This window comes from Melanerpes formicivorus, unplaced genomic scaffold (assembly GCF_026170545.1).
Source record: "Melanerpes formicivorus ecotype bairdi unplaced genomic scaffold, bMelFor1.0.p_v2 SCAF_723, whole genome shotgun sequence".
NCBI classification, from domain to species: Eukaryota; Metazoa; Chordata; class Aves; order Piciformes; family Picidae; genus Melanerpes; species Melanerpes formicivorus.
The window spans coordinates 60,489-87,414 of NW_027143075.1; the positions used below are offsets into that span (position 1 = coordinate 60,489).

At 44.3% G+C, this 26,926-nt stretch overlaps 1 protein-coding gene across 3 annotated transcripts; it reads right to left on the minus strand.

Annotated features, from left to right (window-relative positions):
- Positions 1 to 1,693: 1,693 nt before the first annotated feature.
- HAAO (3-hydroxyanthranilate 3,4-dioxygenase) lies at positions 1,694 to 26,878 on the minus strand. Of its 3 annotated transcripts, XM_068170881.1 has the most exons (9): positions 25,641 to 26,878; positions 25,112 to 25,300; positions 20,196 to 20,302; positions 14,170 to 14,259; positions 13,480 to 13,523; positions 7,586 to 7,731; positions 5,858 to 5,926; positions 4,637 to 4,719; positions 1,694 to 1,813 (listed from the first exon to the last, which is right to left on the minus strand). In XM_068170881.1, the coding sequence occupies exons 2-9, from the start codon at positions 25,238 to 25,240 to the stop codon at positions 1,735 to 1,737; spliced, it is 747 nt and encodes a 248-aa protein (XP_068026982.1). In that variant the 5' UTR covers positions 25,241 to 25,300; positions 25,641 to 26,878; the 3' UTR covers positions 1,694 to 1,734. The 3 variants fall into 3 exon arrangements, with proteins under 3 accessions (XP_068026982.1, XP_068026983.1, XP_068026985.1); XM_068170882.1 differs by having other exon boundaries at positions 25,112 to 26,878; XM_068170884.1 differs by lacking the exons at positions 25,112 to 25,300; positions 25,641 to 26,878 and adding an exon at positions 20,799 to 20,946.
- Between the last annotated feature and the right edge of the window lie 48 nt (positions 26,879 to 26,926).

The window sequence follows — 26,926 nt, forward strand, 5'->3', positions numbered from 1 at the left end:
GAGGAGTTACATGACACAACTGCAAAATATGGGAGGGGCTTTGGCTCCAAGACCCAGCCTCCTGTGATGCCTTGGCCCAACGTCACAGAACATGGGACCCATAAACTGAAGATCACTACTGGCGAGGTTCTGCCACTTCTCTGATCCGATGAAACAAGACTTGGTCTCGTGGGGACAGCTGCCCGGGTGGGAGTCAGTTCCACCACTATGCAATCTTTGGTACAGCCATGTTTCCTGTAGAGTGTTTAGGGTAAGTTAGTTGTGCTTTACTTGGGATTGGGCTCTGCTTTTGGGGTTTGTGGGTAGGTTGTAGGGTTGTGCCTTGCTTTCAGGTTTTGTGCCTTACAGCTGGTAAAATATGGGTTTGATGGATGGACCACTTGGTGGATAAAGAACTGGCTTGACGCACCCAGAGAGTGGCTGTCAATGGGTCCATGTCCAAGTGGAGGCCAGTGAGAAGTGGAGTCCCTCAGGGATCAGTACTGGGACTGGTCTTGTTTAACATCTTCATCAGCAATATGGACAATGGCATTGAGTGCACCCTCAGCAAGTTTGCTGATGACACCAAGTTATGTGGTGCAGCAGACACGTTGGAGGGAAGGGAGGCCATCCAGAGGGACCTTGACAGGCTGGAGATGTGAACCCATGCCAACCTCATGAGGTTCAATAAGACCAATTGTGGGGTCCTGTATCTGGTTTGGGGCTGTCCCAGGCACTGATATAGGCTGGGCAGTGACTGGCTTGAGAACAGCCCTAAAGTAAAGGACTTGGGAGTGCTGGTAGATGAGAAGCTCAGTATGAGCCACCAGTATGCACTTGCATCCCAGAAAGCCAACCATATCCTGGGTTGCATTAAGAGAATTGTGGCCAGCAGGTTGAGAGATGTGACTCTCTGCCTCTCCACCAGTCTTGTGAGACCTGGAGTACTGTGTCCCCTGTGGAGCCCCTATTACAAGAAAGATATGGACATGCTGTGGCGTGTCCAGAAAAGGGCCATGAGGGTGATCAGAGGGCTGGAGCTCCTCTCCTGTGAAGACAGGCTGAGAGAGTTGGGGGTTTTCAGTTTGGAGAAGAGAAGGCTGCAACGAGACCTTACTGTGGTCTTCCAGTATCTGAAAGGGGCCTACAAGAAAGCTGGTGAGGGACTTTTTAGGGTGTCAGGTAGTGATAGGACTAGGAGGGATGGATCCAAGATAGAGGAAGGTAGATTTAAATGAGACATTAGAAAGAAGTTCTTCACTGTAAGCAATGTGAGATACTGGAACAGGTTATTCAGGGAGGTGGTAGAAGCCCCATTCCTGGAAGTTTTTAAGGCCAGGCTGGATGTGGCTCTGGGCAACCTGATCTAGTGGAAAGTGTCCCTGCCCATAGCAGGGGGTTTGGAACTGGATGATAATTGAGGTCACTTCCAACCCTGAAAATTCTGTGATTCTGTGAAAAGACTTTAAAACTTAATCTAGGTAGTATCATATATAAGTAATCCTGCTGCCTGAATCTGTTTTATTTCTTTTCCTACAACAATTATTGCTCTGTTTGCTTGCTCTGAGTTGTTTTTAATTACTGATTGTAGATTTTGTTGAAACTGCTTTGGAGAAAAGAAATTAATTTGGCACAGCACTTAAATCAGTATAATGGTTGTGTAAGACTATTCAAATTTCCAGGAATTCTGACTAGAAGATCATTAAGGTAAGTAGTTTGAAACTTTTTTATCATCAAAGTCAGTTGGCAGAGGAGCTAGGTATAAGGCTGCTTGCGTTTCGGATCCTGAGCAATGCAAAGAGCCAAAGATTCTTCTGTTCTCTTCCAGCAGTACCTGGGGAAAAAAAGAAATGATCTAATATATATGAATAAAAAAAAACCTTTATTAGAATAAACCAAACCAGGTTGGAAGAGACCTTCAAGATCATCGTGTCCAACCCATCAACCCACCCAAACAGCTAACCCATGGCACCAAGCACCCCATCAAGTCTCCTTCTGAACACCCTCAACGACGGTGACTCCACCACCTCCCCGGGCAACCCATTCCATAGCGCAATCACTCTTTCTGTATAGAACTTCTTCCTAACATCCAACCTGAACCTCCCCTGGTGCAGCCTGAGACTGTGTCCTCTTGTTCTGGTACTGGGTGCCTGGGAGAAGAGACCATCATCAGCCTGTCTACAACCTCCCTTCAGGTAGTTGTAGAGAGTGATAAGGTCATCCCTGAGTCTCCTCTTCTCCAGGCTAAGCAGCCCCAGCTCCCTCAGCCTCTCCTCATAGGGCTTGTGTTCCAAACCCCTCACCAACTTTGTTGCTCTTCTCTGGACTCGTTCCAGCAAGTCAACATCCTTCCTAAACTGAGGGGCCCAGAACTGGACACAGTACTCGAGGTGTGGCCTAACCAGTGCAGTGTACAGGGGCAGAATGACCTCCCTGCTCCTGCTGGCCACACTGTTCTTGATGCAGGCCAGGATGCCATTGGCGCTCTTGGCTGCCTGGGCACACTGCAGGCTCATGTTCAGCCTACCATCAACCAGCACCCCCAGGTCCCTCTCTGCCTGGCTGCTCTCTAGCCACTCTGACCCCAGCCTGTAGCACTGCATGGGGTTGTTGTGGCCAATGTGCAGAACCTGGCACTTGGATGTGTTAAATCTCATGCCATTGGATTCTGCCCATCTGTCCAGCCTGTCGAGGTCTCTCTGCAGAGCCTCTGTACTCTCCAGCAGATCAACTCTTGCCCCCAGCTTGGTGTCGTCAGCAAATTTACTGATGATGGACTCAATGCCCTCATCCAGATCATCAATAAAGATGTTAAAGAGCACAGGGCCCAGCACTGATCCTTGGGGCACACCACTAGTGACTGGCTGCCAGCTGGATGTGGCACCATTCACCACCACTCTCTGGGCTCGGCCCTCCAGCCAGTTCCTAACCCATCGCAGTGTGCTCCCGTCCAGCTTGGCCAGCATTTTGCTATGGGGGACGGTGTCAAAGGCCTTGCTGAGGTCCAGGTAGACTACATCAACAGGCCTCCCCACATCCACCAGGCGGGTCACCTGATCATAGAAGGAGATCAGGTTGGTCAGGCAGGACCTGCCCTTCCTAAATCCATGCTGGCTAGGCCTGATCCCTTGGCCATCCTGTAAGTGTTGTGTTATTGAACTCAGGATGACCTGTTCCATGATCTTGCCTGGCACTGAGGTCAGGCTGACAGGCCTGTAATTCCCTGGCTCATCCAACCGGCCCTTCTTATGGATGGGCACCACGTTGGCCAGCTTCCAGTCCTCTGGGACCTCGCCAGTGAGCCAGGACTGCTGGAAAATTATGGAGAGTGGCTTGGAGATCCACATGCTGAAATCAACTGCGAAAACATTGATGCTACTGAAAAGTAGGGGAAAACAAGCAGGTTCTATTCTGATTACACTCGTTCTATTCCCATACTGGTATCTTCTTTCATATTTCAGGGAAGTATTCTTTACCATCACTAATACAAAACTAACATCATGATATGGTGGGAAAGAATGCATAGCTGCTTCTGGGTGAACCAAGGGAGAAGGCATCTATTCTGATCTTGGTGACGTGAGGACTGGAACAGAATCACCTCAGTAGTACCTACAAATACAATAGTGTTTTTCCGATGGTCATCACTCTTGGATTAGCTGCTTCCATGCCAGTTGCAGAGATGCCCGAAGATCAATCAGCATGCAGCAGTGATGCATATAATAGAAGGTGCCTGCTGTGCTGATCTGATAAACATCTTAATGCACTATGAACTGTGATGGCAGATCTCTGGACCTGCACCATAATTTTGAAAACATAATCATGTCATCATTTTGATTAGACTTCAGGACTGGGAATTAAGGTACATGATTTTACAGAAGTGATGGAAGTCACAGTGAAGGAAGGAGGTAGCTACATGTTAGAATTAGAGAACAGTTCTATGCATAGCTGAATAGTTTCCGCTACTGAGTGCTGAACAAAAGGTGCAAATGTCATCACTACTATTTAGTCAATTTTTTTTCCTGTAGCAAAGAAGGCCACTTTTATCACCTGCCTGTAATCTGCTGCATTGCATTACCAGTGAGTATGTATCATCCTTCACCTTCTTAATGGTGGGCACTTTATCAGTTCATGCCAGTCTTTAGAAGAGTTCGTGAGTACTTTCCCTTTCTGGTCTCTCTAGGAGCTGTTTTGAATGTTGGTTTCCTTTATGTATATCACCTGTTATGATTATGAAATAGCCATATGCATCCTACTCCAGGAAAGGAGTTGTGATCTTAGTCTGAACCCCAGATCTTGCTGCACTGATGTTGATTAAGCCTGGTCTAAAGCTTAGAGGATCTGCTGTCATTGCCAATTGTGTATTCATGCTATCTATCTTTAAGCATGGTCTTTTGCATGCTGCTTTTTTTCTTGCTAGTTCTTATATTTTTTATTATCCTCAGCTTTAATCAGAAGAGGTGAACTAAAATGAAGGTCTGGCTTTGCTTCCTCCTGAAGACACTTCTGCCCTGAGGAGGCTATTGCAAATCCACACATAGACACACAGACACCGTGTTTCTGCACCAGCTGATGCTCAGCATGGTGTGGATCCAATACACTGAATTTGTTGTTGGAAGCAAGGAATTCACACATTGAGCCACTGTTCATCTCTACTCACGTAGACTGGGCACGGACAAGCAGGCTGTCACCAGCAGATAGAATCAGGTTTTTACCATCCATTGTAACAGTTGATGTGCCCTCCTGAAAGGAAAAAACAGATAGCCAGCTTTTAATTTTCCATGGCAGAAAAAAAATGATGCAGGCAAGTATGAAAATTTTTCTCACTGAAAGAGCACTTCAAACCTGCTCTGCTTCATGAGGCCCAGCTGAATATCCAGCTGATCATCCCTGTCTGACACTATTAGCATCAATAAAAACATTCTTGATGGTTCATAAAGCGGCAACCCACTGCCTGACTCTTGGGGATATACAGCTACCAATTTAACCTTGTAGCTTGCAGGTTAGCACAGCTCTGGAAATTAGAGAGATAAACTCTTGGAGTACTTCAAGTTCCTCTTCTACTTTTCTGATTCCTAGTACCTTTTGAAGTTTTGAAAAGCAGTTTACAAGTCAGTAGGTTACTGACAGAAATTGCTAGTAGGACTCTATCCACACTGGAATGGACTCATCTTTTCATGCAAGAGACTAGTGCTCTTGCTAGCAACAAGGTTCTGATAGCAAAACTGCTGTAAGCTTCAGAGTAAACAAGTATCTTTCAAGATTATTGTTTTTAGCTAGTATTTGATAATCCCTATATATTTCAACAGAATGTGAATGGCTAGAAATACCTATCTCCCAAGGTAGCCTGATTTCTGCAAATGAAAACTAGTTTTTCTGTTTTCCCCGAGTTGCAAATGTCTCCAAGTAGCCAGCTGAATGAAAAGCATCTGGATCACCTACCACTGTACTTTAGTGTAGACAAGTTACCAGACTTTTGTATTAGCTTATCCTACCTGACTCCAGCTTCACTTCAGTATGAGAAAAGTGCTGCAAGGCCAAAGTAATAGGGGATACTTTTTTATCATTTGGGGGCTTTCTGATATACTTTCAGGAATGAACCCTACATAAGGTATATTAAAATCCTCACTGTGACCTGATGGAGCATGCTAGTATCTGCCCTCAGCATACAAGATAAAGAAAACGAAAGGCTAATTTTTATGGTGGCAGTAGTTTACAGTTATTTTTCATCACAGTTTAAAGCTGAAGGGTGATGCCTTTTGGTCTTCTCTGTGAGAAGGAGGGCAATCATCTGCTGGTGTCAGAAGGCTTTTACTACTCTTCAGTCTGTTCTGAACTGAAACATAAACTTCTTAATTAAAAAGTGTAAATTTACACATACCAGCTGCCATATCCAGATATCTGAATTCTTTTTACTTTTCTCAGTTGTTCCTGGTCCATAAACAATAACCTTTAAATAAAGAGGAAAACAGGAAAGAAAAGTGATAGATTCATGCCAGCGACCAAAGCGTACATATTAATCTTCCTACAGCATTTAAAATTCCATATTTTTACAGAGAAATGCTCATAGAAGAGGCTGTTCTTTTTGCAGACATCAAAATTCACATTACATTTAGTATTCTCATATCAGTTCTTACTGATAAAAAGGGAACTGATTGCACTTGCCACTCCTTATGCTCTTCTGCATCCTCACTTAACTATTCCTTCAGCCTCCTTCCACTCTCAGATTTGCATCTATTTCCTTCCTGCTTCTGTTCTTGGAACAGGCACTTCCTCCTCATGAGCTCTAAGCCCTGTCAATAACCTGTTGAAGTACAAAGCATTCTTCAAAAAGCCATAGAGTGGGCCTTATTTTTCTTATTATCTGCCCCCTTAGTGTTCTTCATGCCAATCCTACACCCCATCAGTTTGTTGTCAAATTACTGAGTTCCTCAGAGTGTGACTCCAAGTAACCCAGGAAGATAATGTCTTGTACATTATTGTGCATACAGCACAGGTAGCGAATGGACACAGTTAGCTTCATTTGCACCCAAACAAGACTGTGTTTGACTAAACTGGGAAGTGCCATGCTATAGCACAGACCAAGCTCGCTGGTGTTGTCCAGTTTTCCTTGTTTCATCTTTATGTATATATGGGAGGGAAACAGGTTAGATTAGACTTGGCACCAAGAATGCTGTTCAAACGTGTAGGGAGGCTGAACATGCTTGTGAGTAGTATTTGCACCATGCTGGTGTTCCTGAGTTGGGAAATAGGCGGTGGGGTTAGCAGGATGGAAAGAACAATTTGTTTTAATCCCAAAGGAAATGAAGGGAAATAAGGTTCAGGTTGATTCTATGAACAGAAGCAGCCGAGCAAGGAATCTCCTGCCCCAATACAGCCAAATCAGTGGATGAAGGGCACTTCTGAAGTGCATGGTAGGCTGAGACTGAATTGTTTTGTAGGGGTGCATAACTTTCTCTGCTGACTACGTATTATTGCCAGACCTGCATTCACTCAGTCTGAACAGTGGTGTTGTGGGATGAAGTTTCCCCCCCAGCATTAACTTTGCCAGACCAACTTAGTTAGAAGCAAATGAAGCAGTATTTACAAGTAAGAACTACACTCTCCACTGGAATGCAATGAATGTGTACAAAATATACAGGAGTTACAATATTACACAGATATTTACAGTTAGCTAACAACATGAAACGCCCCCTGGTCAGAGACCAGGGAAGCTGTTTCACTGCTTCCCCCATCCCATCCCAAGAGAGAAAGGAGCAGAGAGAAAGCAGTGGGTTAGACTTAACTAAACAGCTCAGCCAAGGCCAGATGACAAGAATGTTAATCTCTCCTGAGCAGAGCAAAACAGCAGTGATCAGAAGAGAAGAGAGAGAATTGTTATGGTACAGCCCATCTTATTCTAGATATTTATCCAATGAATTTGTTTAGAATAACCTTCTGTTTTCCTTTTTACACCCAATAGTGATTTATTTATATTTTTCTACTTTTCTGCTCAAAATCTCTAACTCAATTTTAAAGGCATAGCCTAAAACCATCACAAGTGGTCATCAATTATCTGTACCTTTCAAAATATCCCTGTATTTTTTTCAGAGAAATTAGACCTCCCTACCTCTGTTTCAAAGTTGTCTCCAAACATTCTCAAGGATTGATTCTGTTTTATTTCACTGCGATGATCATTTAACCACCCTTGGAAGGAAAACGGTTCCATCACAGAAGTGGAATTTAGTGGGAAAGGTGTTTCTTTCAGGAGTTCATCTGTAAGCAAGGCAGAGGGCTGTCAGTGATTCTTGCTTCCCTTGATCTGTGCAAACATTTTACTGTTGGTTTACAGCTTGAAGGGTTCATCTTGCAGATATTATCTGTCCAGTTGTAACAGCAAGTAGTGTTATGGTCAGTATCAGGACTCCTTACCCAAGGTTGTACAGTGCATACATTGTTTGTGTAACTTCATGGAATTGCTTCTTTGAAGCTTTTGTCAGACCTATTATGCATTGGTGTACTGCAAGAAGGGGCCGCTTATTTGACCAATTTGATCAGCGGAATCCAACTTTATTGAGCATCAGACACATCTTATATACAGTTTGCTATAATTATGCCCACTTGGCAACATACTATTGGTTGCTCTCTAAAAGGTTACATCATTGTTTTCACAACTCTGTGGAATTCTTCTATCCGGCCTAATTGCTCTCTTTCCCAGATCTCGCCTCCTCCTTATCTTGCTTGCCTCCCATCTCAGGGGCAGCTGGACTTCAGCATACCAAGCAATCAGCACTTTCTCACATCTCTTACGGCGCCACTATATTATCAACAGAGAATTCTTCAAGGCCTGAATTGCACAGGCGTTCCTGGGACCCAAGGCCCCTCTTGCTCAAAACAATCCACAACATTGGTGCTTGTTAAAAATACATCCAAACAATATGCAGTAGTCTACCAAGTTCATGCTGGGGTATTCTTCATTCTCTTTCTGACCAGCAGTGCATTGGTAAAGTCTGGTGTAGCATCTGTTATCCTTTGCTGTGGAATTAGGCTCATAGAACCTGCTTACTCTACATCTTTCACATAGTTAGTACTGTTTTTTATGGCTTTTCTCCCCTATGTGTTTTTAAATACACTGACCACAGTGGAGCAAACCAGTTATCACAACCCTGAATTCAATCAATGCCTTTTCTGTGGTGTTCCTGATGTTGTATCTGGATTTAATATTCCATAATTCTCCCTCATAACTGGTTTGATTTAAAATAGGTGGAAGACTGCAGTTTCAGTGTAGCTGGCAAAAGTCAAGATTTGTGCTGTGTGCCCTGGTGTATGAAATTAGCTTTTGTTATTTACCAGCTCACAGTGAAGTGCAGAGGCAGCACAGTAATCTAGGTATATGTGGGTATATTTGCTTACCCCCAACTTGCATGTTTACATGGAAGCGCCCCTTCCCTATCCAGTGATGTGACTAAGCTTTCTTGTCAAGAAATCAGATCATCTCATTCTCCCACAGTGAGTCCTGCTGTCTGCAAGCTCTTCCTATAGTTCTCTCGCAAAGCTTCTTTCTTCCAGACTTGTTGCAAAGGAAAAGAGCAACAAAGCACATGAAATACAAAATACTAAAATAGTGTCAACTATCAAACTGAAGAACTGTCAGGTTTGTTCTTTAGCTCTAATCTTCTGCAAAACTATTAACTATATATATTTATGCACTGATACAACTTGACATATATTTAAGATCTTAGTGAGGGATGCTTATTGGAAATCACTGTACTGAACAAGGATTGTATGTGTCAGATGATTCTTTAAATCATTATTACAGCAGCATCTGGAGGCTTCATATGAAATTATATGTCTTCTGCTAGACACCATATGAGCACAGACTTGTGGAGGTACCTGCCCCACCTAACCCTCCTGCCCTCCACAAAAAGACACCAAAATGTTAAAACCAACAACACCCAAACCATGAATACCAAAAAAGGGTCACACAGGTGACATGCTGAAATTAAAATAAGCCTAAATTAAACATATTTTTATGTGCATATAAAGAAGAGTAGGATCTTGTCAACAACTATTTTGTTTGCCAGAAACATGGAGCCTTTTTTGAGAAGTACATTTTCTCATCAGTCAAAGAGGCAATGCCAAAAGGTGGTTCAGCTGCAAAATCTCTCATGCAGAGTTTCTGACTGGCTTGCCATTCTCTACTTGCAAGGGCTTGTAAGATTGTTGTCATCCCATGCATAGTACTCTTCTGTGAACTTTTAATTTTGATGATGATGATTTAGTCCACCATTTTTAAGAAAGGTGGTGTTCATTGAAAAAAAATATATTTCCCTGATTTAAGGATTTGAGTAAAAACTTTGTTCCATTATTGATCGAGAGAGCAGGCAGTGACATTTTTTATGGTGACTTTCACGCTAAGAAATGGGATAGATGTGGAAATCATGTTTCATTAGTACTTTTGTCTCTATTGTAATAATTCAGTAAAATCACCTTGCTTATGACATTCAGAAGCGAATAGAGAGAGTAAGGATAAGTGGTTGAAGAAAAATCTTAGAGTGGGGATTTAAAATTTATCTTTAGCTTGTGCAAGAGCTATGGAATTTCAGTGGGGATTGTGACTGAAGAAGTATGTGATTTGAGTTTGTCATGCGGTTTTAAGAGCAGCATAGCTATGCACATGTGTACGTGCAGCGTCCTTTGAGCCACAAATTTCCTGGCTGCTGTAAGATGTCCCCTAGCCAGTCATGATGTGAGACAACAGACTGATTTGAAACCAAAAAATAAAGTTTGAGTGATGGGCTTGACTGAGCAGGAGGCCTTCACAACAGCATTTGACTAATTACTGCAAGAACTCTCCAGGTGGAAATCTTATGCTGTTCTGGAGATCCAATAGGCAGCTCCTGCTGTGCTTCCACTGATTTGTACCCTCTGCTGTGTTGATGTAGAATCTGTCAATGTCATGTCTGCACCAGAACTGACCAAGTTGCACCTAACTTAAAAAACTCAAATGGTTTATAGAAACTGTTCCTGCAGGGGCTGTGTTTTGTGCCTAGTTAAGACAGATGGGTGGTATTTTGCACATAGTTTACATTAATAAATATCAATGCATCATGGGCATGCTGAACATTGATGCCGAGTTGTGGGCCAACAGGATTGTAATAAACCTTTATTAGAATAAACCTTTATTAGAATAAACCAAACCAGGTTGGAAGAGACCTTCAAGATCATCGTGTCCAACCCATCAACCAATCCAACCCACCCAAACAGCTAACCCATGGCACCAAGCACCCCGTGAAGTCTCCTTCTGAACACCTTCAATGACGGCGACTCCACCACCTCCCCGGGCAACCCATTCCATAGCGCAATCACTCTTTCTGTATAGAACTTCTTCCTAACATCCAACCTGAACCTCCCCTGGCGCAGCTTGAGACTGTGTCCTCTTGTTCTGGTACTGGCTGCCTGGGAGAAGAGACCATCATCAGCCTGTCTACAACCTCCCTTCAGGTAGTTGTAGAGAGTGATAAGGTCATCCCTGAGTCTCCTCTTCTCCAGGCTAAGCAGCCCCAGCTCCCTCAGCCTCTCCTCATAGGGCTTGTGTTCCAAACCCCTCACCAACTTTGTTGCTCTTCTCTGGACTCATTCCAGCAAGTCAACATCCTTCCTAAACTGAGGGGCCCAGAACTGGACACAGTACTCGAGGTGTGGCCTAACCAGTGCAGTGTACAGGGGCAGAATGACCTCCCTGCTCCTGCTGGCCACACTGTTCTTGATGCAGGCCAGGATGCCATTGGCCCTCTTGGCTGCCTGGGCACACTGCAGGCTCATGTTAAGCCTACCATCAACCAGCACCCCCAGGTCCCTCTCTGCCTGGCTGCTCTCTAGCCACTCTGACCCCAGCCTGTAGCACTGCATGGGGTTGTTGTGGCCAATGTGCAGAACCCGGCATTTGGATGTGTTAAATCTCATGCCGTTGGACTCTGCCCATCTGTCCAGCCTGTCGAGGTCTCTCTGCAGAGCCTCTCTACCCTCCAGCAGATCAACTCCTGCCCCCAGCTTGGTGTCATCAGCAAATTTACTGATGATGGACTCAATGCCCTCATCCAGATCATCAATAAAGATGTTAAAGAGCACAGGGCCCAGCACTGATCCTTGGGGCACACCACTAGTGACTGGTTGCCAGCTGGATGTGGCACCATTCACCACCACTCTCTGGGCTCGGCCCTCCAGCCAGTTCCTAACCCATCGCAGTGTGCTCCCGTCCAAGCCATGGGCTGACAGCTTGGCCAGCAGTTTGCTATGGGGGACGGTGTCAAAGGCCTTGCTGAGGTCCAGGTAGACTACATCAACAGGCCTCCCCACATCCACCAGGCGGGTCACCTGATCATAGAAGGAGATCAGGTTGGTCAGGCAGGACCTGCCCTTCCTAAATCCATGCTGGCTAGGCCTGATCCCTTGGCCATCCTGTAAGTGTTGTGTTATTGAACTCAGGATGACCTGTTCCATGATCTTGCCTGGCACTGAGGTCAGGCTGACAGGCCTGTAATTCCCTGGCTCATCCAACCGGCCCTTCTTATGGATGGGCACCACGTTGGCCAGCTTCCAGTCCTCTGGGACCTCGCCAGTGAGCCAGGACTGCTGGAAAATTATGGAGAGTGGCTTGGCCAGCTCATCTACCAGCTCTCTCAGCACCCTAGGATGAATCCCATCTGGTCCCATGGACTTGTGGGGATCCAAGCTGCTAAGGAGAGTTCCAACTACCGCCTCATGGAACATAGGGAAACTGTGCAGCTCCCTGGCTCCTTCTGCTAGCTCTGCAGGCCAGCTGTCAGGAAGACGTTCTGCCCTTCTAGTAAAAATTGAGGCAAAGAAGGTGTTAAGTATCTCTGCCTTTTCCTTATCCTTGGTTACAATGTTCCCCTCCGTATCCACCAAGGAGTGGAGGTTTTCCTTCCCCTTCCTCTTACTATTAATGTATTTATAGAAGGACTTTTTGTTGTCCTTCACAGTAGAGGCCAGTTTAAGCTCCAATATTTCAGCACAAAAGATTTCCTACCAAAGGTGCTATTGTAAATATCCTTTCAATAGAGACATTAGTTGCCATACCAAAAACAACCATCATGTTTGAGAGATCAGATTCCTAAAGATACTAATAAATTCATTTTCTGAACAGTCACTCTCTTTATGTGCTATGTCTCTGTCCAACAGACTCAAGACCGGAGTTAAACGGCATGCCTGCTCCAGTGTGGAAGTCACAATCACTATTCATGAACAGAAGCAAAATTAAACTATAGGGCATGAAAGCATGGAAATAGAACATCAAATGGATCAGGACCTACATGAACTAAAAGGCTTTCTGTAGGTGCCCTCATTTCCCAAGAGTAGATCATAGTGTATAGTTATAGGTAAAGGACTATAAGTAGGTGTAGAATATGCAGAATCAATTAACAAAATCTCATTCTGCAGTCAGAAATGAGATTTTGTTAGGCTTGGATGGCATGTAAGGACGGGGATATGGAGCTTGCATATTGTACAGGTACCTGATAGGCCTTTATGATGCCATCACATGAACAACTAAGATGCTGCCAGTAATCATTTCATAGAATCATAGAATCAATAAGGTTGGAAAAGACCTCAAAGATCATCAAGTCCAACCTGTCACCCAACATCTCATGACTACTAGACCATGGCACCAATTGCCACGTCCAATCCCCTCCTGAACACCTTCAGGGATGGTGACTCCACCACCTCCCCGGGCAGCACATTCCAATGGCCAACAACTCTCTCTGTGAAGAACTTTCTCCTCACTTCGAGTCTAAACTTCCCCTGGCACAGCTTGAGACTGTGTCCTCTTGTTCATTTATAGGGGTTTTATTTATGGTTGGGGTAAACAAATGAATTATTTCCCAAAGGGTCTTTGATTTACAGAACCAGAAAGAAAACCACAAATGCAGTAATTTTATGTGGAGGGAGTCATTGCTGTTCAGTCAGAGCACTTTTTCTAATTCTGAAATTAATTTGCATTACCTGGATTTGGCTTTCCAGTTTGATACTGTCTTGAATTGAAAAACCTGGAATTATAAACATTTAAATACCAGTAAAAAGCCATGTTCATGTTCCCTAGGTTAACAAAGACTAGGCAGTGACACTGGCTATTAATCTTTGTGTTGACAATGGATACACCGGATCCTCAATGAGTATCATGTGTATTCAGCAGGGCTGTACCTATTTTATTGACACAGGGTTTGTCTGAAAGTCCTCTTTTAGGAATTATGTAGCAAATTGATTAGTTAATTGATGACATTTACACATATCCTATAAAACCAAATTTGCCACAGTCCTGACCATTAATAATATTGATTAGAAGTAGTTAAAGCAACAGTGAAAGAAGCCCTAAGGCAATTCAGTGTTTTACCTAGTTAACCTAGCATCAGTTCAGTGTTATTTTTTTCATTGAATTCTTCTTGCACTTTGCAGCAGTGTGCTCTTACATATCCATGCATATTCCAGAGAGGAGCAAGGAACATTTGATTTCCTGTGTTTCTACTAATCTGACTTAATGACAAAGACATGATTAAAAATTTGTAGAGTAGCAATTAGCTTTTAAGAACTCTATGTAAAATGCAGCATAAATAAATATGTAAATCATGGGCTGATAAAAGATCTGCTCGATCATTTTAAGCATTCCTTGAAAATTTACACAGAAAAAAACCTTACTCTTGAATTATTGGACTAAGTTGAGTACCGAGATCTTCACAGTGAAACCATTTCTCAAAGAGGACAGTAGTTGATTCTCCAACATAGTACCTGAAAAAGTAAAAGCACGAGTCAAGCCTTTTATTAACTTGCTGTTCAGGCAGTTTCCTCCTTCTTCAGACACTGCATACTTGATGTTGTCTAAGTGTGCTGTTTTCAAGCCTAATGTACTTTATTTTGAAGAATGGTTATTTAGGGAAGCATTCTGTTTCTCTAGTTATGTGACTTGGTGGATGAGGTGCTCAATCTTCTGTGGAGGGCCTTGTTATTCTGCTGATCAGCCACAGATAGATTACCAAATTCCTTTGGCAAACTTTACAGATGTAATAATTTGATTTGGGCTATAGTCCCTTGGGACAAGTAACTCTCTTTGTATGTAATTGCAACAAGAATAACTGACCCATAATACCATTTCCTGTAACTGTTTCCATGCAGCTAGGAGATAAATGGTAATATTTAAGAGAGTCAACTTGTTTATTGCCCAAAGTTGGAATGATAAGAAAACAAGGTGGCTTATGGGCTTTGTTGCAAAAGAAGATGGTTGTTGGCTGCAGAGATATGGGATATATTGTTTAGCTCAGCTGTCTGAAGAGAACTTGTGGTTCACATGCATTATTTTATGCCTTAACAAATAAATAAATTGTGCTGAGATCAACAGGCTAAGCTAGCTGTAATCCGTGCACTGGCAAAGACAGCATTTACCTATATATTTAAAAAAGACTGCACGGACTGGCAAAGGAGTGATGCTCCAATACATTGACTCATTGCCTGTATGTCCTTTGGCTTAAAACCACTGGAACCATAGAATCCTAGAATCAACAAGGTTGGAAAAGACCTCAAAGATCATCAAGTCCAGCCTGTTACCTAATACCTAACACCTCATGACTAACTAAACCATGGCTTGAAGTGCCACGTTGTTACAGTTTGAGCTGGGTGCCCCCCTGCAGTGTTTACTTCCTGTGTCCAGAAGTCCAGCCCAGGGGTGGACACAGGAAATTATGTAGTATTTCATACCACAATCCTTTGCACCACTATAAGATCCAGTGCGGAGTCTAGCACTATCTCTTTTCTTCCTCCTCCGTTAGCCGGTAACTGGGGGAGATGTCTCCTGGCTTTGGGCCTGGCTAGGCCCAAGGCCACGGGGGGATGGGCAGTCTCAGATCTGGCCAGCTGAGACTAGCCTAGCAATGGGAGGGGGAAGAAGGAGCCCTGGGGGTCTCGGGTGTACCCTCAGGTAGGGATGGGATCTCTCTGGGTCTGTTTGGGGATTTTTCTTTGTCACTGTGCTTTTGCTTTTCTGTAAAAGTTCACTGCTTTCTATTTAAACTTTCCATCACTTTTGCAATCCGTTTGTCTGAGTGTTTATTGTTTGCCAGGGGTAGGGAAGGGAGCTGCCTCAACCCAGCACACACGTCCAGTCAAACACCTCCAGGGACAGTGACTCCACCACCTCCCTGGGCAGCACATTCCAATGGCCAATTATTCTTTCTAGGAAGAACTTTCTCCTCACCTCCAGCCTAAAAGTCCCCTGGTGCAGCTTGAGACTGTGTCCTCTTGTTCTGGTGCTGCTTGCCTGGGAGAAGAGACCAACCCCCACCTGTCTACAACCTCCTTTTAGTTGGTTGCAGTGAGCAATGAGGTCACCCCTCAGCCTCCTCTTCTCCAGGCTAAGCAACCCCAGCTCCCTCAGCCTCTCCGCATAAGACTGTGCTCGAGGGCTCTCCGCAGCCTTGCTGCCCTTCTCTGGACATATTCAAGAGTCTCAATGTCCTTCTTAAACTGAGGAGCCCAGAACAGAACACAGACCTCAAGGTGTGGCCTAAGCAGTGCTGAGTCCAGGGCAGAATGACTTCCCTGCTGCTGCTGGCCACACTATTCCTGATGCAGGCCAGGATGCCCTTGGCCTTCTTGGGCACCTGGGCACACTGCTGGCTCATCTTCAAATACTGTCAACCACTACTCCCAGGTCCCTTTCTGCCTGGCTGCTTTCTAGCAACTCTGACCTCAGCCTATTGCACTGCATGGGGTTCTCCTGATCAAAGTACAGACCCTAGCACTTGGAGTTGTTGAATGCCATCATTTTGGACTCTGCCCATCTGTCCAGCCTGTCAAGGTCAATGTGTTTGAAGAGGGAGACAAGGCATATATAATTATTCAGTGCATATTTGTGTGTTCATGTCTGTCTTCTGTATCAATCTAAATATCACTTGGAAAGTTTAAGATCTCCTCAGCTCCTTAAATTTTGGAAACACAGGGTACTGAGAAGAAAATAACATTATTAATGCCTCCAATATGGTAAAAGCTCTACTATGATCATAAATTTTGAACACAATCTACAGAGATGTCCTGAAGGGACTGAAGCCTCAAAAATGCCCTGAACCAGACAATGGAGCAGGAGACAGGAGGTCTGGTTTTTCAGAATATTGCCCATGTTGTCCAGGCTTGTCTGAATATGCCCCGGGGGTCAGGTGTGTTTCTATTTCTTAATCTTTGTTCTCACTCACCATCATTGTTTCAGGAAATCTATAAATACTACCAAAGAATTGAGTGCCTTGCCTTGCCTTGTCCAAGAACTGGGAGAAGCCACAAGCCTTAATCCTGCAAGCCCAAGAAGCCAAGCCTTGCTTGCCTTGCAATTTGGAATCCTACCTGGGCTTCAGTTTACCCAGAAAGACTGCAAGTGTCCCTTGAAGTAATGTGTATAAAGCCCAGGAGCAGACAGATAAGTCTTGCTGCGCCGAGAGATGAACCCTGGAGGAGCCAAGCCAATTTTGCTTTATTGGAAGAAGCAACAAGAACTGCTGCAAAGATTGCAACTGAAAGCCCTATGAGGAGAGGCTGAGGGAGCTGGGGTTGCTTAGCCTGGAGAAGAGGAGACTCAGGGGTGACCTTATTGCTGTCTACAACTACCTGAAGGGGGGTTGTAGCCAGGCGGATGTTGGTCTCTTCTCCCAGGCAATCAGTACCAGAACAAGAGAACACAGTCTCAGGCTGCGCCGAGGGAGGTTTAGGCTGGAGGTTAGGAGGAAGTTTTACACAGAGAGAGTGATTGCCCATTGGAATGGGCTGCCCGAGAAGGTGGTGGAGTCACCATCACTGGAGGTGTTCAGGAGGAGACTTGACAGGGTGCTTGGTTGCATGGTTTAGTTGGTTGGGTGGTGTTGAATGATAGGTTGGGCGTGATGATCTTGAAGGTCTCTTCCAACCTGGTCTATTCTATTCTATTCTATTCTATTCTATTCTATTCTATTCTATTCTATTCTATTCTATTCTATTCTATTCTAACCTCTCCAAAACAGGCAAAGCTGTCAGCAAGCAGCTGACAAGCCCTGCAAGCCTCATCAGCAACCACTTTTCTACAAAGCTGTCAGCTATAAAGCCTTTGGAGATAAACCCTGTATGTGCTACAGCAACAGGCTGCAGAGGCCAACAGAAAGTGAAACTGTGCTCCTGCAGCTTTCACCTGTTTGATGCCATTGTGGTTTTGTTTAAATCCCTGCGTGTGCTACTTGGTACCATGATCTGTGGATTATAAATACTGCAACTGAATGCACTGGACTCAAGTGATTTGCAGTGAGTAGTCTAGGAAAGTTGATTTTTATAAGCATCTGTTAAAAGGTCTGTTACCCTAAAGAATTCTAGAGTTCTCCCCCTTGTGGGCAAAGCCGGTATGGTGCTGATGTTCTTTTTCCTTTACAGTTTAAATTTCTGTTTGTTGTTTCTGATCTTTTGCTAATATTGTTTAAATTGTTACATGTTGCTACTGGTGAGCTATCTGTTCCATAACTGAATATTTCAAACCAGTAAATAGGTTTTATGAATATTTTTAATGGGATTTTTTTAATTAATAAAGTTATTAATATTGTTATTAATAATTCACCCTATTAATAATATAATAACCATACATTTATAACGAGAGAAGAGAGATGCTACAAATGTCTTGGCTGGGAAAAGTCTTAGCATCTGGAAATAAGTTTGCACCATAATAGGTGTTGAAGAACCCAACCACTCAACGAACATGAAACTTGTCTGCCATAGGAGTAAGATTAGCTAGTGCATTCTTCTTGCAGTACAAAGGATGTAATCCTTACTTAGGCTGAAACACTGGGGCAGGCTACTTACTCTTCAGTTGTACAATAATTGTCATGCTGGGTGGCTCTGATTTATGACTGAGGTTTCTAGGCATGATAAATAGTGGAAGAGTAATATAATATTAGACCTTGACTCAACATACTTCAAAGTTTATTAACACTTTGTTTTTCACAGTCTTTGCTGCAGGTGGCTACAAGTGAAAAAAGTTTGAGAAGATCAGAGGTTCTGGTTGTAAACTCCCATCTATCCCAGAATCACATGGAGAGACAACACAGGTTTAAAAGTATGACACGACTGCTCACTTCCAAAACTTCATGTGTCTTTGCTTATCATGTCATGTGAAAACAAGGGAACTAAAACCCTCTAGTGATTTGTTTTCAGGCAGCGGATTAGATAATGGTTTTAAACTAAAAGGGGGAGATGACTAGATAGTAGAAAGAAACTTTTTTACACTGGGGGTGGTGAGACACTGGCTCAAGTTGCCCAGAGAGGCAGTGGATGCCCCATGCATGGAAACACTTCAGGTCAGGTTGGATGGTGCTTTGAGCAACCTGCTGTAGTTGAAGATGTCCCTGCTGACTGTGAGGGGGTTGACTAGATAATCCCCCAGCCCAAAGTGTTTGTTACAGAATGCTATGATTATGTGTTTTAAATTAAGACTGTGTTTTATTGATTTTTTTTTTTCTGCCTACAAACCATATGGTAGCTTTTTAAAAATGTCTCCACCAGAGCACGATTATATTGGAGTACAAATATCTGGATCTGAGATCCCTAAAAAGGTACTGACCATCTCTCTAACTTACATCACTCACAGACTTCATGTACAGGGCAGGTTACTTTTCTTAAAATTACCTAAAGGTATTCTGTTCCTTTATTACAAATAAGCATTATCATGTGAATCACTGGTCAATTGTTTCTACCTCAAAATAAAATTTTAACAGTGATCATGATCCACAGACCTGTAATGAAAGGAGAAAAAGGAACTAGTGTATAGATAAATATGTTTTAAATTAACTAGATTTGTCTTTAGCTTGGAATTCAATTGGGTAGTTTTTTGAATGCCTCCTTTCTTAGTTTCTTATTTCTTTCTCTAGTCTTTTTTGTTTGAATGAGAAAGCACATCATTAGAGATCTGTAGAGGTGCAATCTTTTTGCTGTGACACCACCCAGGCAACAATCAATACTGTAGGCAAAAGGACAGAAAAAGCACACTACAGAGGTCCCCCCAGTTTTAAATTTTTATAAATGACATGACTAGATCTCTTTGGTCACTGTTACCTAATTAATATTGAAACAGCTTTCTTAACTTGGATAATGTTTCTGTTGGGACTTGCCTTCTCAGACTTACGAATTCTGTATGATCATAGGACAAAGCTTAGTCCTGCTTCCAGTGGAATACAAAGGAAGCCTCTCATTTCTCTGAAGGTGTTGTTTTCATAAGGCAATAAAAGGTAAGCAGAGGTGTGTACGATGTAGAGGGTTTAGCATTAAGAAAACTTACTTTTGGTTCCAGCTCTCTGCATACTTACCAAGAAAGCTCTTAACCTTTTTCCCCTCAGTGCTAACAAAGGAGATGGCATTCCCCTTGTTAGAATTTATTTTTAAAAGTATTTTTTGATTTGTGTTGTTACAGAGCTCTGAGATTCTAAACCAGGAAGTAATAGTAGACAATATGCAAGTAGAAAGCTATAACCACAACGTGTTCCTTGTTTAACTAAACCAGATGCTAAATGAGATCTCCATTCATGTGTTTGTAAATAGATGTGTAGATAAAGGTATTATAAAATTGCCAGGGTGAATCTGATAAATTATCAGGAAAGTAAAATATTGCATTGACATGATAAAGTAGTTTATATTACGAATCCTAACAGGTTAGCCAACAGTTTATACTTCACCTGAGCCCATCAATTTCTGTCTTTAATCTTTCCCTCTCGATCACAAGACCCACTGTGTTGGCGTATCTTTGAGGAGAATGAGGTATCCTGGCAGGAAGGAGGAACATCTGTTCAAAGAAATGGGAAAACATCAGTATCAGAGAGTCTTTTTCTTGTGTTGTCCTTCCCCTGCCCCCCAGCCCACTACTACTGCTACTTGACCCACTTTCCCCTATCTTTTGTTGATCCTGTGATGCTCCTTTGCAGCTGGCATCCACTTTGGAACTAACAGTCAAACAGACACTGTTTCTTGCTTCCTCAGTGGATGATTACCGTTGATTCTGCAATCAGCAGTGCCTTTATGACAGCCAGACACTCTCCTCACGGTTTGATCATCATTGCTGGACACACTTGAAATGGAAATCTAACCAGTTACTCATCTAGAATTTGTAAATTTACTTCAGTTTCTGAGTAGCAGAAATGTAAATAAAAAGCAAGCTTTTTGTCAGCTCAAGAAAATGTCTGAAGTAATTAACTGCATGTACCCCTCAAACGCATTCAGCACCTGTGATTTCTCCAGGAAAAAAAAAACAAACAAACAAACAAATAAGAAAGGCTACTTACTTATTCAAGTGACAAAGTGAATAAGCAACATTTGGCTGGCAGAAGTCTATTACTGAAGTTTGGGCATAAAGTTTTTCTTTAAGCTATCTGACTATGTAGGAAGGTGGTAAGCTTGTGCTGTTCTTCAGTGCTACAGATGGCTCAGCCAGTTTTGGGCAAGTCATTACCATTTCTCTGTCTGCAAAACAGAGGTAATGACAGTGTCTCACCAGGACCAGTGTCAGCCTTCCAACTAAGGGTGTTGTGCGCTCCTTTTCATTAATACTTCTAGTACATGCCAAGATTATAGCTGGATATGCTTCTCCACTGTGAAGTGTATTACCAGAATCTCACTGACTATACATTTCAAAACACAGATCTATTTCTTCACTGAAAATGTCATAATACTTCTAGTGACATCAAGGTCTAACATATATGACTTCCATTTTAAAGGCCTGCCTCAATAGATCTAGTAATCCTTTCAAAGATGGAATGCAGTTTGAGCTTGTGACAATAGTAATGATTGAGAGTTGTAGCACATCCAATAACTTGTAGCAACAAGTGAAAATAGAATAGAATTAGAATAGAATAGAATAGAATAGAATAGAATAGAATAGAATAGAATAGAATAGAATAGAATAGAATAGAATAGAATAGAAATTAACCAGGTCAGAAGAGACCTTTGAGATCATCGAGTCCAACCTATCATCCAACACTATCCAATCAACTAAACCATGGCACCAAGCACCCCATCCAGTCTCTTCCTAAACACCTCCAGTGATGGTGACTCCACCACCTCCCTGGGCAGACCATTCCAGTGGCCAATAACTCTCTCTATGAAGAACATCTTCCTAACATCCAGCCTAAACCTCCCCTGGCACAGCTTGAGACTGTGTCCTCTTGTTCTGGTGCTGGTTGCCTGGGAGAAGAGATCAACCCCCACCGGGCCACAACCTCTCTTCAGGTAGTTGTAGAGAGCAATAAGGTCTCCTCTGAGCCTCCTCTTCTCCAGGCTAAGCAACCCCAGCTCCTTCAGTCTCTCCTCATAGGCTGTGTCCAGAGAAGGGCCACAAGAATGATCAGAGGGCTGGAGCACCTCTCCTATGAGGACAGACTGAAGGAGTTGGGGTTGTTCAGTCTGCAGAAGAGAAGGCTCCGAGGTGACCTAATTGTGGCCTTCCAGTATCTGAAGGGGGCCTACAAGAAGGCTGGGGAGGGACTTCTCAGGATCTCAGGTAGTGATAGGACTAGGGGGAATGGAATGAAGCTAGAGGTGGGGAGATTCAGGCTAGATGTGAGGAGGAGGTTCTTCACCATGAGAGTGGTGAGACCCTGGAATGGGTTGTCCAGGGAGGTGGTCGAGGCCCTGTCCCTGGGGGTGTTTAAGCCCAGGCTGGATGAGGTTCTGTCCAGCCTGATCTAGTGTGGGGTGTCCCTGCCCATGGCAGGGGGGTTGGAACTAGATGATCCTTGTGGTCCCTTCCAACCCTGAATGAAACTATGAAACTATGAAACTATGAAACCCCTCCCCAGCTTTGTTGCCCTTTTCTGGAAGTCATGCTTTAGCAAGTCCCCCTCCCCCTGTGGGTTTTGACTGGGGAAAGCATAATGTTGTGAAAAGAGACCTTTTCCTGCCTCAGGGTGGGGTGTCTGCACACATAGCTTACCCCCACACCATGTGAGTTTCCTGCATTGTGGAATGCATGCCAATATCCTATAGGCTGAGTAATTTTGTCTCAGTATTTATGGCAATTGGACACAATTGTCTGGAGAGGTAATAAATTATCTAAAAGCATGAGGGAGCTTCCTTGATATTTCACAGTATCACAGTATCACAGTATCACTTAGGTTGGAAAGGACCTCGAGGATCATCGAGTCCAACATATCAACACAGACCCCATGACTAGACCATGGCACCAAGTGCCACGTCCAATCTCCCCTTGAACGCCTCCAGGGTCGATGACTCAACCACCTCCCTGGGCAACCCATTCCAATGCCGAATGACTCGCTCGGTGAAGAACTTCCTCCTCACCTCGAGTCTGAACCTCCTCTGGCGCAGCTTGAGACTGTGTCCTCTTGTTCTGGTGCTGGTTGCCTGGGAGAAGAGGCCAACCCCCTCCTGGCTACAACCACCTTTCAGGTAGTTGTAGAGGGCAATGAGGTCACCCCTGAGCCTCCTCTTCTCCAGGCTAAACAATCCCAGCTCCCTCAGCCTCTCCTCATAGGGCTTGTGTTCAAGGCCTCTCACCAGCCTTGTTGCCCTTCTCTGGACACGCTCAAGTGTTTCAATGTCCTTCTTAAACTGAGGAGCCCAGAACTGGACACAGTACTCAAGGTGCGGCCTAACCAGAGCAGAGTACAGGGGCACAATGACCTCCCTGCTCCTGCTGGCCACACTATTCCTAATGCAGGCCAGCATTTTTCTGCTACTGGACCTTGTTTCCTCCGTGCCAGATGAGCTGCCACTGTCCCTGCCGTAAACTGCTGTTTCCTGCTTGCATGCTGTGACCGTGTGTGGTGAAGGCACATTATGCCCTGATACTGAATCTTGTCCCAGCATGTGGGCAAGTTCCCCCTCCTCCAGGAGGAAGACAAAAGCCAAGGCATTAGTCAGGCTTGCACGCACCCAGCGCATGCAGCGCTCGTGCTGACACCAAGTATGGGCATAACTCTAGCTTCACGCTTTCTACAGGCTGAAGCCAGTTGTTTATGAGAGTGCCCATTGGTCAAGCCCAGCCTCGAGGAATCTGTAAGTATCACTCCAGTTGGTGAACACGTTGCCCCCTCATTTACTTTGCCTCCGTGCGTGCTCGAGAGAGTAACTCTCGAGCTGCAGCCTTTGCCATTGAGCTTATTGTTGTTAGCTTCTGTTATACATGCACGCATACTGGAAGCGTCTGCATAGTGAAGAAGCCTAGAGGGAGGGCCTTCCCTGAGCCTGAGTTCAGCGTTGCTGCAGCCAGCCCTGCCGACCAGGAGAGCCCATCGTGCCACCGGAGGACTGGACTGACCCCCGAGGGTAAGATCTGCCCAGTTGCCGGGGAGAAGGGACTCGATTGATAACCGAGTCCACGTATGCTTAGCCCCGCCGCAGCGGGAGAGACGCCGCCGAGTGCCGCTCTGAGCCCTATGAATCCCAGGGAAAACCAAAGCATTGTTCGTGCCTATACTGCACCGAACCCGGGACCACTACGAGAGTCCTGTTGCTCCTTTAAGCTCGGTAAAAAGAATCCGCCGCCTAACGCAGCCGCATTCTCTCCCCGAGGCTGTTTGCATCAGCCCCGAGAACCGCCGTGGTTGGGCCGACCCCTGTAGCTTCGCCTGCTTCCGTCGTTCGAGCCCACCTACCAGCCACCGTCGTCCCGCCCTGCCGTGTGAGCCGACTTCTGAGGGCCAACCCCATGGACCGACCCCGACCAGGACCGATCCCTGTTGTCTGAAGGGAATTGAATATCGTCCACGTGCTTTCCACCCACTAGCACTCAGTTCAAAGTATCCGCGTCTAGCAGAGTAAGCGCTGACGCATAGAAAGATTGTAATATTGCTGTGTATAGCCAGAAGCCGCCCGCGTCCCGCCGAGTCTCCATCTAGTGGCCAAGCGGCAGAACTGCACCCTTCATTATATAAATACAGAAAGGATTTATAGATAGTTCAATTACGTTATAATCATAACACTAAGCCAGTTGTGGAATCTATTTCACGAACGTGCACTAGAACATGTATATAAGTTGGTGATTCATCGGTTATTAATAGTTTTATAATAAAATATTTTTCATAATTCATAAATTCGTATTAATAAATTTAATAACCTCTTCACCACACCGTGCAATGTGCTGGGGGCACACCTTGTGCTGCAAACCAGCAGCACCCTTGTGGGTCAGAGCGCTGTGGTGCTTGCAGAAGCCATCTTCTCAGGAAATTTAAACGCAAACAGGAAAAAACACAAGACCACAAATGAGCAAGAAAGTGACTCTGGGACCGGCTCTGGTGTATTCTAGCTGGGCGGTGCTTTATTTTGGTTTGTTTTGGGGGTTTCCTCAGAGCGGGAGGACTCGGAGAGCAGGGAGGGCCAGCAGGGTCATTCTTTCATGTCCCTTCTGAGGAGTGTGATGTAGCTGGGGGTAAACGTGGGTAATTTAAATGCAGAGAAAAAAACGTGAGACCACAATTTGGGGAGACAGCTCTCTCACTGGAATGCAGCAAGCAGCGTGTGCTGGGTCAGGTGGCAGAGTGCAGAAGCCTCAGCAGTAGCCTGAGTAAAACACAAACAGCAGTCAGGCAGGATTGAAAAAAAGTACTTTTCACCATCTCAGTAAAGATGTAATGGTCTTCACCTGGTAAAAGAAGATCATGCTCCTGATGCCAGCCAAAATGGAGAAGGGAATACAGAAGGATTGAATGATACAGGTCACTGGCTGCAGTGAATGACTCAGTCTTTCCTTGGTCACTGTCTCCCACAGCATCCTCGCAGCTAAACTGAGGTAGTGTGGTCTGGATGATCAGGTAGTGAGGTGGATTGAGAACTGGTTGAAGGAAAGAAGTCAGAGTTGTGGTCAATGGCATGGAGTCTAGTTGGAGGCCTGTATCTAGTGAAGTCCCTCAGGGGTCAGTACTGGGACCAGTGCTATTCAATACATTCATCAATGACCTGGATGAGGGAACAGAGTGCACTGTCAGCAAATTTGCTGATGGCACCAAACTGGGCAGAGTGGCTTACATGCTGGAAGGTTGTGCTGCCATTCAGCAAGACTTAGGCTGGAGAGTTGGGCAGGAAGAAGTTTAATGATGTTCAACAAGGGCAAGTGTAGAGTCTTGCACTTGGGAAGTAACAACCCCTTGTATTAGTATAGGTTGGGGACTGACCTGTTGAAGAGCAGTGAGGGAGAAATGAACTTGGGGGTCCTGGTGGATGGAAGGTTGACCATGAGCCAGCTGTGTGCTCGTGTGGACAAGAAGGCCAATGCCATTCTGAGGTGTATTAGAAGGAATGTGGTTAGTAGGTTGAGAGGTTCTCCTCCTCCTTTACTCTGTCCTGGTGAGACCACATCTGGAATATTGTGTCCAGTTCTGGGCCCCTCGGTTCACAAGGGACAGGGAGCTACTAGAGAGAGTCCAGCACAGAGCCACAAAAATGATTAAAAGAGTGGAACATCTTCCATATGAGGAGAGACTGAGGGACTGTTTAGCTTGGAGAGGAGACTGAGAGGTGTAAAAGCATGAGTGACAAGAATATGGAGTCAGGTTCTTCCCGGTGATGCCCCATGACAGGACAAAAGGCAATGGGTGGAAGTTGAGACATAGAAAGTTCCATATGAACATGAGGGAGAATTTTTTCACTGTGAGGGTGACAGAACACTGGAACAAGCTGCCCAAAGGGATTGTGGAGTTGTCTTCTCCGGAGATACTCAAGCCTCATCTGGATGTGTTCCAGTGTGATCTGGTATAGGTGATCCTGCTCTGGCAGGGGGGTTAGACTAGATGATCTTTTGAGGTCCTTTCCAGCCCCTAACATTCTGTGATTCTCTTTGCTTCCTGCAATCTGCATGTGGATTAAAAATTTGCAGTTCTGAAGGCTCTTTCCTGGACCACCAAAACCACAAGAAATTTTTCATCCTCATGGCACTGATTTTGTAAGTAAATTAGGCTCTTTTGGCTTTACTTTCCTAGACTTTTCTGGGACTCCACCTGTTGCTTTGTAGTGGGGAAAAGCTGTCTTGTGGCTTAACTTTTCCAACTTTGCAAACTCCCTAAATTGTTTGTAATTATTAATAATTTCCTGTTGTGAACAATATTCCCAACTAAATACCCAGAACCTGTAGTAAATTCCTAAATTTTGTATGTATTTTGGGGTGAGATTTTCTTGGATGAATAAAGAATTATATTTTTATAATTTGTGTCTCAAATATTAATTGTTAATAACCATGACACACTACTATATGGAAAAGCAACTGAGCACAGCTGGGTACATCTTATCCATAAATTGCTCCTTTAAAGATGTTCTTTTGTTGTGTATCTGAATGAATATCCTAAACATTCAGAGAGACTTTTATCTGTTGTTGAAGTAATGAAATGTTGAACACAGGTGTGATGGTTTAACCCACGCACATCCACAAAAACTTGGCCAAGCCCAGGTGATGAAGCGAATGAAG

Excerpts from the sequence above, each read along its gene's own strand:
- HAAO (XM_068170881.1), bottom strand. The coding sequence starts at position 25,240 with ATGCTGTGGGAGACAGTGACCAAGGAAAGACTGAGTCATTCACTGCAG. Across the intron at positions 20,303-25,111 it reads GCATGATCTTCTTTTACCAG|ATGTTCCTCCTTCCTGCCAG; the intron begins GTGAAGACCATT and ends TTCTTTGAACAG. Across the intron at positions 1,814-4,636 it reads CTTGTCCGTGCCCAGTCTAC|GTACTGCTGGAAGAGAACAG; the intron begins GTGAGTAGAGAT and ends TTTTTTCCCCAG.